This window comes from Ascaphus truei, chromosome 10 (assembly GCF_040206685.1).
Source record: "Ascaphus truei isolate aAscTru1 chromosome 10, aAscTru1.hap1, whole genome shotgun sequence".
Classification (NCBI taxonomy): Eukaryota; Metazoa; Chordata; class Amphibia; order Anura; family Ascaphidae; genus Ascaphus; species Ascaphus truei.
In genome coordinates, this window is record NC_134492.1 from 25,755,314 (window position 1) to 25,772,432 (window position 17,119).

Below are 17,119 nucleotides of genomic sequence, written 5' to 3' on the forward strand. Positions count from 1 at the left end.
ATCCCTGAGGACACTCACTCCCATTACAGTATCACTGAGGACACTCACTCACATTACCGTGTCACTGAGGACACTCACTCACATTACCGTGTCACTGAGGACACTACTCACATTACCGTGTCACTGAGGACACTCACATTACCGTGTCACTGAGGACACTCACTCACATTACCGTGTCACTGAGGACACTCACTCACATTACCGTGTCACTGAGGAGACTCACTTACTCACAGTACAGTGTCACTGAGGACACTCACTCACATTACAGTGTCACTGAGGAGACTCACTTACTCACATTACAGTGTCACTGAGGAGACTCACTCACATTACAGTGTCACTGAGGACACTTACATTACAGTGTCACTGAGGACACTTACTCACTTAACAGTGTCACTGAGGACACTCACTCACATTACAGTCTCACTGAGGACCTCACTCACATTAGTGTCACTCAGGAGACACACTCACATTATTACAGTGACTGAGGGCACTCACTCACAAGATGTGGGTATGTGCAGGGAGCATATAGACAAATTATAAGCACCTCCCTTTCCAACTCTTTTTCTGCACTTTCTCCTTTTATCGTACTAATTCCTTTCACCTTCATTCCACATCACTCCCTCTAATTATCACTCCCTCTAATTATCTCTCCCACTGTCTTTGTACCAGGTATACTCGATGAGTTTGCATGCTGCTTATAATAACATAATAAGGAGTCCTTTATACCAATACATTCGGATAGTTACAGCTGTGCAGCATTGTACAGATACATCACCATTACCTGCTGACTATACATGATGATACAAAGTCTTATACAGCAGAAAAAAGATTTAGACGTTTACAAGGAGCCGATGGTTACTAAATGCATCGCTTTGTTACAAAGGTAACAATTACAGGTATTCGCCAGTGATCCAGTGCCAGTAATGTCAAGCCAAGAAAGAACAAGTAACTGCTAAGGTAACTACACTTCGAGTTCCAAAAACTATCTGCAGCTAATTACATTCACAGGTAGTAAAACAAAAAAGGAAATACAGTAAAACACATGAAAAACCTAACTCTAATACAGAGAGTAGCAAGACAAGAAGACCTGCCAATTCCACCAATAAAACTTCCTTTGTGTTAATGTAGCAACCCACCCAAAAGTGCGTTCAGAACGATGCTGTTGCCTTGTTACAAAAAATATATGCACAAAAATCGAAACCCTGACGCATTTTTGAAATACTCTTTGTTTAGCTTCTCTGGCACCTTTGGCAATTCCTGGCAGCAATGTTAATGAATCTCTGAGATCCTGTTTCTCAGGCTCGGTATCTCAGTGTACACAAAATAATTCACTATATAAAAAATATGATGCCTTTTCCCAATTCTTAACGTTAAAAATATATAAACACACTAGAGATTATATCTGAATATTTGTATCCCAGGTGTCTGAATATTGAAAAAGTCAAACAAAGTCCTTTTTTAAGATGCTTATATTGCTGCCAGTGTAGGACAACCAATCCTCTTCCACAAAAAAAACTCAAAAGAAAAAAGATAGGTGCAGACGTAACAAAATGTCTTTTATAAATGAAACATAACATTACAGGACAGGAACAAGTCCCTAGTATCAGGGCTCAAGGTCCATAAGACTAGTAGAAATCACTAAACGGATGATAAACTTGCTTGAAGACAGACTTCAAAAGCCTCTGTGTGTACCTCTGACTAGGTGTGGATATGTGCTCATATATGGGGACATAAATCAGAAAGTACCTAGGGTATATATATGGGACTAGATGACTGCAAGCAAATGGCCCCCTATATCCCCTCAGGAATATAAACATAACATTATACTGTTTTGGTGTTTGTGAGTCTTCTATCACTTTTGGTGACTTTTATTTATAAAAGATTTTATGCTATGCTTGGTATCTATCTCAGTGACAGAAAATGGCATAAAAATACCAAAAAAAGCAGGAGTGCAGAGAAAAAGGAAAGACGTTTTAATAAAAATAATCAGTTGAGTAGTGCAGATGTACTTTGGAGCTGCAGACCATCAATATCATGTGTGTGTTTTGTTTATTATAAATAAATCAGTTCTGTACTATGAGAAAATACTTGTAGCATTTTTTTGAAAACAGCTCTGAATTACATTTTTTATGTGTTATAATGTAACAAGCCTTTTTTGTTTCCATAGCAACCATTTACAAAGTTGTAGGTACTGAGTCAATACTCCTCTTCAGTCATTCAGTGAACCCCCGAGCTGAGTCCTCGCCGATGGATCACAGATCGATCGGCAACTTAGCTAACTGCTTATCATTGTGTGGATTGTATTGATGCACATATTAAAGAGGGGGGAGGGGGGGAACGGCAGCCTGGACTGCTGCTTTAAAAGAAATAGCGCAATATGTTTTAGATAAAGCAGACGATACACTTTTTGCACAACAGGGTTAGCTTCTCGATTGATAGGAAATGCCAGGCGGGCCCCTCCCGTGAAGCGGCTCTCTCTGCACATGAAGGGCCCCGCCACCAGAAAGAAAGCTCCTGTGAAGCAGAAAGTCCCGTCAGCACCACAGGGGTCACACAGGGTTAAGCTGCGCTTCCAAAGTTTAGACAAGAAAGCGCTTTGTGCGGACGTATCCTGAATTAATTATACAATTAATATTAATGGATTTGCCTGTACGGCTCCCTTCTTTCCGAAGGGGAACAGAAAAATCTTTGTCTGCGATCCGGAGATGAAAGGGGAAACATTTTGTCAGGTCCTGTAATCCAGCACATGTATAACAGGAATCATGCTATGCTCCCCCTATTTGCATATGGCACCTCCCGCTGGGTTGCTGGACCAGTGAATGACGGCTGCTACCATCTCAAAGTGCCGGGGAATCATTTCACTTTACAGTCAGCTCTGGTCTCCTGATCAGTATTCAGGACTGCTCTGTAGCCTTTGAAGTGGGTGATCCCGGATCTAATCCCAGTTTAAGCGCCTCATTGTGTTCTTGGTCAAGTCCCTTTATCTCCCTATACTCCATGGGGCAAGAAAATTTGCCTAAAAAATTCCACATACCCTATCAGTGCCATATAATAAAACATTATTTTCCCAGTTACACCAAGTAATGTATAATATATATGTGTATAGATGTAGATGTTTCTGTGCCGTGTTAGCTGAGCTTAATAATCAAAAACGAATAGACGATACCGTAATGTGGCTAATGAAATGCTTTAATTTGTAGTTTATTTTAGTGTATCTCGAAAGCTCGCACAAATAAAAGAATTTCGTTAGTCACAGAGCAGTATCATCTATTCATTTTTTTATTTTATATATATTTATATATATATATATATATACACATACACACATACATAAGTATATTTCTTAGTTGATCTGTAACTCTTCTATTTATAGAGCAATTTTCACCTATTTTGCATTGAATATGGTTCAATATATTTGATTCTTAACTCACCCTTGATCAGAAAATCAATCTGAGTTTAGAAATTACCAGATTCGAAGTAACTGAATTTGTTCATTTACACACACACACACACACACACACACACACACACACACACACACACACACACACACACACACACACACACACACACACACACACACACACACACACACGTACTTACTCATATGTTCTCAGTAATACATTCACACACACTCACGTTTCACGGCATCCCTTATGACAGCACCATTTAGGCCCAGCCTAGAAAATATATCTGTACATGTAACATGTAACAAGCATAACAATGCATTAGAAACACTTCCCTTGTGTCAGAACTCAGAAGGTGTCATATTGTGACGTCGGTAGTTTTGTTAATTGATTTTACTTTGTGAGCCACTCTAATTATTATTTTATTTTGAGTTTTTTAAACAATCGACTTAACAATTTATTGTGGCATTAATATTCCGAATACCAAAAGTATCTTACAGTATGCGTGGGGACAACTTGTTTTTAGGTGAAATTAGCTTTATAATACGTTAGACAAATACATGGCGTATTTTATACATCTCATATGAGGGTACAAGATATAAACGTTATATATAAATATATACTGTATATACTACCAGAAAGATAATGCTCTTTGTACATCGGAAGAAGAAACATTGAACGAATGCCATAGGTTTGAAACCATTGAAAATATATCTATACGCAGGTTTGCCAGAGAATTTGCCAATACACATTGGGATGTTACTATATATTGTATTATTATAGACAGAGTACCTGCTCCAAACGCAAAGAAGAAGCTCTTATCCCTGTTCTCCCTCAGAAGGGCCATCACTCTCTTTGCCATCCTCTCATTCCTCTTGTAGATGAGCTCTTGCCTGAAGTAGCTATCAATCTCCTGAGCTGTCACCTGCTCGTGTGGTGGGAGAGTTGTGTTGATAAAGTTTGGGAGCTGCCAGGAAAGAAAGCAACAAAGTGAGGAAGGCACAGACACACAGTAAGGGTAAAACAAGTGACAAAACCCCTCCCCTGTGCGGCACACTATTGGGACAGAACACACATTGTTTACAGGTAAGACATTCAGGGTCTGGAATAGGGATACCAACTGGATCTCCGTGTGACCATTGCATACCATTCCTTTTTGGCTTCTATGCTCTGTTTACACATGCATTTCCCTGAAGCCCCAGCAGGTTAAATACATGGCCAAGCCAGGGGTAACGATGTAGAGAGACAGTAAGGGCCTAATTCTATATCCATTGAGGCGACTGTTTGGGACGTTTTTAGCAGACCATTCCCATTGACTGCCACTTCGGTAGATATTGAATTATGTCCTCAATGTCCCAACGTTGGCCCTTATATATATTTATTAATAAAATGTTTTACCAGGAATTAATACATTGAGAGTTACCTCTCGTTTTCAAGTATGTCCTGGGCACAGAGTTAAGATGACAAATAACACATGGTTACAAATACATACAGTAGTTACAAAAGTGAGCAGGGTATACATTATATACAAGACATTGCAGCACAGTTAAAGATAATATATATTATAGGCGTATATATAAGGTAATGCACAGTTAATTACATATTGACAACGCTTCACGTGAACAGAAGTTACTGTTGGCTGTGTGTCACAATGCTTCTCACTATATTGAAGCGGGTGTGGGGAGTGGGCTAGGGTTCTAGTTGGGGGGGGGGCTGGGGTTCTAGTTGGGGGGGGAGGGGAGGAGTTTATAATGTGAACCTAGAAACAAGCTCTAAGCCAGACACCCAATAATGTTATGGTCAATAACAAATAGAAACATGTACCGCTCATTTTGCTTATGCCTGTGCCAAAACCTCAAACACCACATAGCATTGAAACTGCTGACAAAGTATTGCAAATCATTGTATGTAGATCTATAGATCTAGCTCATCATGTTGTGATGCCTCTCAGTTACAACACAGAAAGCTCCTCTCTCCCATTATAGCAGTAATCCCACTGAACATACTACGATTTTCCGAGTTTGGCTTTTAGGTCTTAATTTAAAAACATACCACCATCAAAAATGTGTTATTACAAGCCTGCTTGCTTTGACTTTATTACAAACCAGATGCATGCTGCTAGGACGTACCTTTAAAAGTGCATCCATACACCCAACACAATAAATAGGGTGATGGAAGGTCAACTAAATAATAACTATTCCCTTACTGTAACTCGGAAAGAAAACCAGTCTGTACGTGCAGCAAAGGTAGGTACAGATCTGTGTCGCCCAGTGTAACATGTGCTATCACTTTCTGTTGTGTTTGTTTCGTGTAATAGGACATTGTTTCATGTTCCATAAAACAAACCCTAACTATGATTGATTTAGCCCTGCACATAGAAGCTCGCAGGTCTGAGTGTACGGAGTGCCTGGAACACATTTCATTGAATAGGTAGCCATTCACGTTACCTACATGTTTGGGAAAGAATCATCACAATTAAGAGTCATTATACTGTATACAGTGCGGTCAGCTTAAATATGGCATAATTAATTGGGCAGAAAACATCATGAGTTTTCATTTCCAGTGGTGGGGTATTTAACCGGTTCTCTTCCAAAGTCCTGCAACAATGTGTTGTTGCACGTTGGCTGTGAAAGAGTCATACACAAGTCTATCTATCTATCTATCTATCTATCTATCTATCTATCTATCTATCTATCTATCTATCTATCTATCTTCTATCTATCTATCTTATACTCAATTGTGATACAAATAAGAAGTGAGCAACACAACTTAATTAGGAGAGTGTGCAGGTGAAAATCTAAATGCACACTCAGAACATAAATTGTAATTTAGACAATGAAAGTGAAGTGTGACTGTAACAGGGGAGTAATCCCTGTTCAAGTAATGTGCCTTTAATCTGGCAGTGTAGTGGTTAACTGCTGGTAGTCAATTAATAAACACCACCTGCCTGATTGCTTACAAAAGCCTGTCTGTTGAGACAGGAAGTGACTCCTTAGCTCTGACTGAGAGCTGACCTTTGGAGAGACAGAGGAGTGTTCTTGAGACTCCCAGGAGAGTCTGACCAAGAGAACACACATCTCTGGAGCTGACCGGTCTTGAGCTCTGCCCAGCATAGCTGATTGCAAGACACCAAATAAGACTTCTAAACTTGGATGCTGATATTTTCCGTGCACGCACGGGTGCGGTTCCAGGAGAGCAGAGAAGCTTACTCTACAGCAAGAAACAGATAAGACTTTCATAATTAAGAGACTGCATATATCTGCTTATTTCATGCTATATGTTTTGGGGCTGCGAGACATGCTTGACTTATGAAGTTGTGAATTAATTGCATGGTATTTTCACTAGAGATACTCCCCAGTGAATAGAAGCTTTGTTTCCCCCCCCCCCCTGTGTTTGGATGATTTCCTGATGAAAAGGAAAAGGCACAATAAAGCCTATTATAATTTCACCTTATAAAGTCTCCAATTGTGTACCTCTGTGAACGTCCGTCTACAGTGACAAATTATGTAAATACAGGGAATCAATACAACAATTACTATAGAGAAGTCCATGTGATAAAGTTCCAATCAGTGATTAAATAAAGGATATATGTTGTGTTATGATAGATCCGCAGCTTGTGGAGAGATGAACCACATTCATGATAATCTATTTCGAAAAAAGAACCACCCCTGATGAAGTCGACCTGCGTGTGATGAAACGCGTTGGGACCCGGGTGACTGCGTGCTACGTCATCACACTTTTGGGAGTGGCGGTGCTCCAAGTCATGATCAGTGGCAGACAAACGATCATCGTTTTTCAATTTGTTTGGATTCTTTTGTATCACTTTCCCCTTGACGGCCTGGGACTATCTTTACCTGCTCTTTGAGTCATAGACTCTGGACCACCGAGCGGGATGCCTGCCCTCCCTCTGTATGGGACCATAGAAGACTGCTACAGATGATCACCACTTTTGTGAGAATTTATATCTCTCAAATGTGTATCTTCTTGCACCCTTGTGAGTGTGCTAATTTTTAAACATTCTATGAAGATATTAAATGTCAACACAGATTTATGCTGTGTGGTACGTGCCTCCTTTTTTCTAAATATATATATATGATAGGAACATAACACAACAACACAGTCGAAATATATTATAAAAAGTTTTTAAAAAAATGATTCAAGGCATGGCCAACAGATTTGCCAACCTTTCCGAATGAGGTCGCAAACCACGATAAATTAGCCCTTTTTTAAGCTCAAGTAATCCGCATCTCAGTCAGGATTCTCAGACGATTCGCCAGCATTAACGCCAAAGTCCATTGCAATTTAATTCAATATGCTAATTTGCTCAATTCTCTTAAATCGCTAGATGCTGAGCCTACAAATAGGGAAACAAAAGGCTTGCAAGTGTGCGACTGCATATTGGGCCATTTCCCACATTTCCAGTGCCCATGTTTGTGTGTGTTACTTTTAGGCTCCTGCCATTTTAACAGTGGTAACCTCCAACGCATTAGGTTACAGAAAACCATTACTGAATGTTTAAGATAACACTTAATGCTATTGGCGTGTGAAGCATTGCTACATCAACAGGGTCATTTACTAACAAAATAGATTGCCCTGGTTTATTTGTCAGCTGTTGGGTGAATTCAGGCATCCCGGGAGTTTACTTTGCACTGTATACAATGACCAAGCATCCAGCCCAGAGGGACACTGTTCGGTTTAACACACGGCAGCATTATCATAAGTAAATCAAATTGGGCAAAATAACCACAACATTTCAAGCCTTTTGCATGTTTAGCCACATTGGTAAATGACTCCCCAAAGTTTTCTTGCCTTTACGACTAGGGTAGTTCTTTCTCCCTGTAACACTATCTCTCTACAACAATCTCAGCCAGTTTGGAGGTTTTTTTCACATTTGGAGATACAGTACGCTGAACAGATTCACTTTATCTCCACATCCATTAAGAAATGACGGATGATTCTGGTTTGCTTTGCAGCGTACAGTAGTATAATCACGCTCCCAGCCCTTGACGCCTGTTGCATTAATCATCTTAATTTCTCCTTGCCTCCCAGTCCCTTCCTTGGGCTGTGACACTCACCATGATTCAGTTGGGTAAGGCAGCTGTTCTCACTGATTTATGTGCCCATTTGCCTCCTTAATGACCAGACACAGATCAGGAACTGAGGAAACAGTCCAAGGCAATTAGGAAGCTGTTAACCACAGTCACCGCTTTGAGACGCGCTCCAGGAGTTCATGTATGGAACTGACACTTCTTCCTAAGTACTTACAGTACGTGGACGTGCCAGCTATTCATTCTTATTCAAGAAAAACAAACAGGAATCTATGTATTGCAGCTGCAAAATTGTGGCAAGAGCATGGCAACACATACTATACCCTATTTATCATACGAGAAAATCTCATTGCTTTCAATGTGTTTCTTTGATAAACCTTGTGCAATTGTTTTGAGCCATCATTTTGCAGGCAGAAGACTTTGTGTCATATTTACTAAGCAGTATTTCACCATAAGACACCTTTGGTTGCTGGAAGATTCCTTACAGGTGGGAGGTGCCACTCTTATGAATGGGCTAAGGCAGGGGAGCGCAATCTTTTTTCCCTGCGCCCCTCTGCCGCTGTCCCCCTCTCTGTATGCCCCCCCCCCTTACCTCGGCTCCGGCGTCTGGGCATCATGATGTCACGTTGCCACGTCTCCAGAAGCCGTCTGAGCCAAGGTAAGTGCAGTTTACAGAGGCCTTCACGTGCTTCCCCGGCACTTAATTTAAGTGCCTTCGGGAAGCGCGTGGGGCCTCTGTAAACCCCGTGCCCTCTGCAGACAATCTCGCGCCCCCCTTTGGGAGCGCACCCCCAGTTTGTGCACCCCTGGGCTAAGGCAGAGGTGGCCAACTCCAGTCCTCATGGGTTACCAACAGGGCAAGTTTTCAGGTTATATATATATATATATATATAGGGTTACCTGCTTCAGCACAGGAATATCCTGAAATACCTGACCTGTTGGTAGCCCTTGAGGACTGGAATTGGCTACCCCTGGGCTAAGGTGTCTTAAGGAGACATAAGACTGCTTAGTAATTATGGACTGTAATGTTTAAGTACATAAATAATTGATGGCTTTCCATTAACTTCCAGATGTACTGCAAGATTCCCCTCCCTTTCTGTAAAACCCAACTCCGCAAAGCAATGGGGGAAGGTTCTGCTGCCACTAAAAACGGTAGTGACCCCGAGGACCAAATCAAAATAATAACAGTGATCTGTTCATTGGCATCAAGCTAAATTATTGATGTTGATATTGAAATATGGGAGTTTTCATATTTTGGTATTTAAAAGGGGAAAGAGTAGATGTGCAAAGCAGGCAAAAATGGCAGGTTTTTTTTTTTTTTTTCTATACTGCACAGTTCATAAAAAACAAAACAAAAAACCCTGCCAAGTATTACAATGTGAAGTGCATGTCACATGACCCTAATTCAGGTCACATGACCCTTCATATACTTACAAGAAACACAGTGGATCGGCACTCATAAATAATAAAAATTGGTTGAAAACAAACTTACAGAGTCCTTGTAGTTTGCTTTGAGTGGTTCATTTATTTAGTGTGGTTACCTTCTTACAGCATCCAAGAAAGTCAATCCAAAACATATTCAATGACTATTTTTTCAGATATTTACTCTTGGGGCAAAAAAAAAAAGAAACATTTCAGGTTCCTCTGACCCTTTCCTTAGGCTTTATATACCACCTTCACCAAATTCTTAAGACAATTGGCATAATCGTAGCAAAAATATTTGTGAAAGCGTGAAATGTGCTTGATTTTTTTTTTTTTTTACAGTATCTGACCTGGACCAGAACCGCTCTATTTTCAGCTCTGGGGACCACCGTACCCCTCGATTCGTACTATTTTCATTGTTATTCTTCTCCACCCCTCCCTCCCCCCTTCGCTGTTGACCTGTATGCTTCTATTTCCTGAGGATCCTGGGAAGACCCTCTTTTAGTTGAGCAGCAGCGAGAGTTCGGGCCAGTATATTTTAATACGTTCGGTCGCTTACTCTCGTTCACCGTCTGACACGCCTGTTCACCCTTATTGTTTGTGACAGTGTAGCATCTTCTTCAAGGCAGCGCCCCAGTCTCCCTACACATCTGCCATCTTTAAAAAAACAAGAAAGTGCCCAGGTACCAAAAACTGAAAGTATCTCAGGATCCAGGGAGTCTCTGGATCTGAAAACAGCGCAGTTCTGGTCGACGGGACACCGTGGTTAAAACACAGTACTCTGGGGAAAAAGAAAACGACATTTGTCTGGATTGCTTCCTTTTGAGAAAACAAATGTTGTGAATCACTTTTGAATACATTTGCACATCTCAATGGAAGAGGTGATGGTCAATCTTGTTTGCTCCACCCCAGTGGTGGTTTAAACAGATTTATTCATACACCTTGCATGTCAAAAATAAATAAAAATAGTATTAAACATTAAAAAACAGTATTAAAATAGTAAGGATGGCTGAGATCAATATCCGAAGTTCGTTTGAATCCATGGATGTTCAGGAAGTTCAAATCCTTTTTTTTTTAATAAACTGGGTTAACTCTTTAGGTTCATGAACGAAAATCCCACAAACTTGTTTTGTTTTTGTTTTTAATAAAATATGACAATTACAGAGCTTTATCATACTCAAAATATCACCGTCATCAGTTACACAGTTCCATAGCTACATAGTTATGTAGTTCATGAGGTTGAAAAAAAGACACGTCCATCAAGTTCAAACTATGCTAAATTTAGACGACATATACTTTTCCTATATTTGTATTTACAGTATTTTTGTATTTACAGTATTTTTGTATTTATGGTATTTTTGTATTTACAGTATTTGGTTCCGGAGGAAACAAACCAAAAAATGGGGCTGCATCTTGAAGGAGTTTAATGGCATGCAAGGGGTTACGTTCCCTAGGGATTTCATTTTACTGTGACATGTTTAACTGTGACACCTTCCTGCGCTTATTCACATTAGATTGTAAGCTCTTCGGGGCAGGGACTCCGTTTCCTAAGTGTCACTTTTATGTCGGAAGTGCTTCTTCGCATCGTGTTATTTGTACTATTTGTTATTTATAAGATTGTCACGTGTATTACTGCTGTGAAGCGCCATGTACATTAATGGCGCTATATAAATAAAGATATGCCAATACATACATACTGTACATACATACATACATACGTATCTTTGCTTTTATAGCAACATGATAATATGAAATACTCTGCACTGCCTTATGTCGGATAAGAGCCAACCAACATTTTATCTCTGGCATTCCTTTTTATCATCATATAAATTATATTCTGCGTCCAAATCAAGCCAAGCTTATCGCTCAACGGAATTTTTGTAACAGTGTCAGCAGTAAATGAGTACGATAACCACAGCAGCTTGTGCATACCAAAAACATTTCTGCATCCATCAGACTGGAAGCGTTTCAGAAATGCAGTTTTATTTGACTTATTTAGGGTTAGAACAGAAGTACATTAATGATGTAATTAGAATGATCTAACACCCTGAATTGCTGCTTCCCACGGGTTTCAGGATAATATTACTTGGGCACAGCATGGTATCATTTTTTTAATATATTTGCCAATATAGTCTCAGTAATCAGAGACATAAAAACAATGTTTTACTTTGATATGCAAGGTGTTATTATTTCTAATTACAAGACCCTGGGTATTTCTACACGGCATTCCTTGCACTATGCAAATATTTAACCAGTTAATAAATACCCAGCTCTGTATTATTTATAGCCACATATTAAAACACAACTTCCAAAATTAAACATTCTCTATGATCTAATTTACTGAAAATCAGTTGCACATGTGCCTGAGTTTTCGTGCAAGTGGGACATTTAGCTTAAATTACCAAGACACTGATTTTAGAGGTTAAGCTCTTCAATGTTTTCCTATTACTCCAATTAAAGTGTTAATGGAAAATTTGAATGAGACTTCAAGCTTCCTTCGCAGGTAGAAGAAAGATGCGCAACATATTGTGAGTCAAAGTTGTTGTTTTTTTTTTTTTAAATGAGAGTCACCAATTCCTTGCTTGCAAAGTGCAAACCATTCACTTGTGGTAATAAGTGGCAGGCTTGCTGACAGGGGTATGGCCGAGGGGGAGGAGGGGAGAAAGAGTGAGAGTGGAGGTGGAAAGAGTGAGAGATAGAGGGGTGCATAGGGGAGTGAGAGATAGAGGGGTGCAAAGGGGAGTTACAGAGAGAGGGGAAGAGTGAAAGTGAGAGGGGGGAGAGAGAGGGGGTAGAGTGAGAGCGATTGTGAAGGTTCAAGAGAGAGGGTGAGATTTAGAGAGAGGGGCATAGTGAGAGATAGAGGGGGGTGAGGGGGATACTGAGAGAGAGAGGGGGAGGGAGAGTGAGGGGGATAGTGAGGAGGGAAGAGTAAAAGAGGGAAGGAAGAGTACGAGAGGGAGGGGGAAAGTGGGGGAGGGGGAAAGTGGGGGAGAGGGAGTGGGAAATTGGGGGAGAGGGAGGTAAGAGGGAGGGGAAAAGTGAGAGAGAAAGGGGAGGAAGAGTGAGCGAGGGAGTGAGAGATGGGGGAGTGAGGGAAGGACAGGGGAGCGTAAAAGAGGGAAGAAAGAGTAAGGGAGGGTGGAGGAGAGTGAGAAAGGGAGGGGGAGAGTGGGAGAGGGAGGGGGAGAGTGGGAGAGGGGGGGGGGGAAGTGGGAGAGTGAGAGGGAGGGGAAGAGTGAGAGAGGGAGGGGAAGAGTGAGAGAAGGAGGGAGAGAGAGTGGAGGAAGAGTGAGTGAGTGAGTGAGAGAGATGGGTGAGTGAGAGAAGGACAGGGGAGTGTACAAGAGGGAGGGAATTGTAATGCTTATTTTACACCTTTACTTGTAATAGTCTTTCTGGACCAGCCAACAACTCTCCCCCCTACCTATATCCCCCAGCTCATTTTAATGGCGATTTTTAAATGTGGCTAAAACACATTGATTGTTTATCAGGGGCTACTTTGGGTATCTGTTTACCCTGTTTTGAAGTAGGAGAAGAGACCCATGTGAGGTATATTGAATAGAGCCCACTGAGCAATAATAAGTATAAATATACTTCAAAGTGTTCAAAGTTTTTTTTGGTTTATGTAATGAAGAAACATTGTTACAACCGCATATAGGCAGTATTTAAAGTAGCATCACTGAGGTGAACCTGAAATCACAGTAATATATATATATATATATATATATATATATATATATATATATATATATATATATATATATATATATAGTTTTTGTTGTAATATATGCAGCCTTTCATTGACTTTATTGAAAATTAATTACCTAAGCTCCCGATTGTTACGTTCTCCAGCGATCGATCAGCAAAGATCCTGCTTCTATGGGTTCACTAAATGGCTGCCTTTCAGTTTCAATCAATCCTTCAGTCAGTTACAATGTATTCTTATATTACTATGGTAACATTATCAATTGTTACAGTTTGCAGCTCACACTGCAGGGAATATTGGCAACAAATAATCCCAAACAGGAAAGTGTTGCAAGGGCTAAAACCTGCAAAAGGCTGTGATTATACCAGAAATTGCCAGCGGCATTGCGTGGCGCAAACACACCTCGCGAGCCGCGCATACTACAACGCGTCAGCCGCATGAAGAGACTTTTAAAATTGTTTTCTTGAGGCGACGGCCGCGTCACGTGAGCGGTTCAGCCAATAAGGGTGAGCCGCTCCCGGCCACGCCTCCGCCACGCCACCCTGTGTCCTCTGCTTTTCTCCTCGCCTTGTTCCAGATGCCGCTCTGCAGCATCTGGTATAATTGAAGCCATAGAAATCAAAGGATGCTCAGTATATGGAAACTCGTTAAAAATGGCATTAAGAGTCGAGTTTCAAAAAAATGTAGTAGTAATTATCTAATACTACAGAACTGATTTATTAAAAAAACAACAAAACAAACACATGCACAGTAGGTTATTGCTTGGATTGCTCCTTTAAGGACTAGTGGTGGGAATAATACTACCAATAATTAAAGCTCCCAACTCACTTTACCACATACTCTGCTGCTGCCCGCACTCCTCCTCTAAATGCCTCTGGAGGAAATCTCATACTTTTGCTGACTTCCTTCACTACAAAAGCTGCATCTTCTCTGTCTTTGACTCTACTCAGACCACCGTTGGTTTGCTGTTTTTCTTCATTAATTTCACCTCAGGACTTTACTGATTATTTCCAGACTATGTTGGATTCCATTCGTCAAGCCCCCCATCCCCTCTTTATCATCCTAATATCCTACACCTCCTCTTTCTAACTCACCTTCTGTCTTCCTTGACTCTTTTTCCTCTGTCATAGAGGAGGAAGTGTGGCTGTTGCTCTCCTCCTCTCCTTCTACCACTTGACCCCTTGACCCCATTGTTTCTACCTTAATCCCTACACCGTCCCTTAGCGCTGGTACTTTTCCCACCTCCTTCAAGCACGCAACAGTTATACCTTTACTCATGGCTGCTGACAGATTTCCGTGGCCCAGGACTAGAGTTTCCACTGGGGGCCCCGACCCACGTGCCAGCAGCTTTGCGAGAACCCCCCCCCCACACCATTTTCTCTTACACTCCCCCCTTCTCAAGCACCTCCTTGCTCTCTCACCCCCTCCATCATCCTTTCCTTCCCCCCTCTGTCTCTCATTCTCCCTCTCCCCTGTTTACAACCCACCTATCCCCTCCCTCTTACAGCCCTCTCTCAAACTCCCCCCATGTATTTCTCTCCCACTCCCTACTCAATAATCCCCCTCCCAAAATACACACACAATAAGCCCCACCATGACATATACACACACAATAAGCCCCCTCTCCCAATAAACACACACACACACAATAATCCTCCCTCCCAAATACACACACACACACACACACACACACACACACACACACACACACACACACACACACACACACACACACACACACACACACATAAGCCCCCCTCTCCAAATATACACACAATAAGCTCCCCTCCCCAAATACACACACACTAAGCCCCCTCCCCAAATATATACACACACGCACATACACATACACAATAAACCCCCCTCCCCAAATACACACACAAACACACAAACACAATAAGCCTCCCTCCCCAAACACAGACACACACACACACACACACACACACACACACACTAAGCCCCCCTCCCCAAACACAGACACACACACACACACACACACACACTATAAACCCTCCTCCTAAAATACACACACACACACACACACACACACACACACAATACGCCCCACTTCCCATATACACAAACACAATAAGCCCCCCTCCCCAAATACACACACACACACTAAGCCCCCCTCGACAAATACACACCTTGGTGGGAGGGGCCTGGGAAGGTGGTATAAGGTGTCATGGGCTTGTGGGCTTAACTGGGGCCCTTGCATGGGCCTGCTAGAGACACATGGCCCTGCAGGCCTGTGGACACTAAGGAAGGGAAGGACAGATGAGAAGTGCCGAGCAAAAGGGAGGGCCCTGCAGGAGAGAAGTGAGGGTGGTGGTAGCCAGGAAAGGGGAGGGCCCATCTTGCATGTACAGAGGCAACTAGGGTTGCCAGCAGGGAGGCTGGGCCCCTTGACTGGCCGGGCCTTAGACAGTAGTCCCGGTTGTCCCCACCTGTTGGCGGCCCTGCCTTTCCTCAAAAATAGCAAGCTTCACACTACCTGTCTCTCTAACTATCACTCTATCTCCCTACTGCCTTTTGCCTCTAATCTCCTTCAACACCTAGTATTCTCTCACTTGCTCCTTTTTAACTCCCATTCTCTCCTAGACCCTCTACAATCTGGCTTCGTCACTGCTCACTACACTGAAAAAGCCCACACCAAAATAATGAATGACCTTCATGCTTCCAAAGGCCAAGATCATCATACCCTGCTTATATTATCCACCCTTTCTGCAGCTTTTGATACTGTGGACCACTCTCTTTTCCTTCACATTCGCCATACTATTGGTATCCATAACAAAGCTATATCCTGGATTTCCTCTTACCTCTCCCATCATACTTTCAGTGTCTCATTTGCTAACATTCCTCCTCTTCTGCCAATATCTCTGTGGGCGTACCCCAGGGATCTGTTCTGGGACCGGTTTTGTTTTCCCTCTACACACTCTCTCTAGGTGATCTTATCACATCTTTTGGGTTTTAATATCACCTCTATGCTGACAACACACAAATTAACTTTTCAACACCTTCTGTCCAAGACCAAAGTCTCTGAATGTGTCTCTGCTATATCATCTTGGATCATCTTGGATGGCCATCTGTCGACTCAAATTTAACATGTCAAAGGTGGAGCTCCTTATACTTCCTCCCAAGCCTAGCCCTACTGCCCCCACAATGTTGCTAAAACTGGTTGATTTTTCCAGTTGCTCTACTGCTAAAATGCTAACACATACCCCTATTCTCTCCCATCTTGACTATTGTAACCTTCTAAGGTCCAGCTTCCCTGTCTCTCCCCTACAATCTTTGCTAAAAGCTGCAGCTAGAATCCCTTCACTCTCTACTAAATCCGCCTCGGCTTCTCTCCTACTTAAATCCCTCTCCTGGCTTCCTATAAAAAGGAGCAGAACATATGTTTTTTTTTCCATAGTGGGAAGCAGGCGGTCTCTGGAGCAGAGCTCCATTAATTTAAACTCCGGTGACCCCCTGATTACCGCGATACACACAAGTTTAATGCTCACGGTATCGCAGGCCAATAGGAGGATGCA

At 41.8% G+C, this 17,119-nt stretch overlaps 1 protein-coding gene across 2 annotated transcripts in view; it reads right to left on the minus strand.

Moving 5' to 3' along the window:
• TRABD2B (TraB domain containing 2B) overlaps window positions 1-17,119 on the minus strand; it is a 237,770-nt gene that overhangs the window by 100,118 nt on the left and 120,533 nt on the right. For both annotated transcript variants that reach the window (XM_075616275.1, XM_075616276.1), the window contains exon 4: window positions 4,200-4,374. In XM_075616275.1, the coding sequence (XP_075472390.1) occupies window positions 4,200-4,374 (175 nt within the window). The remainder of the gene's footprint in view (window positions 1-4,199; window positions 4,375-17,119) is intronic.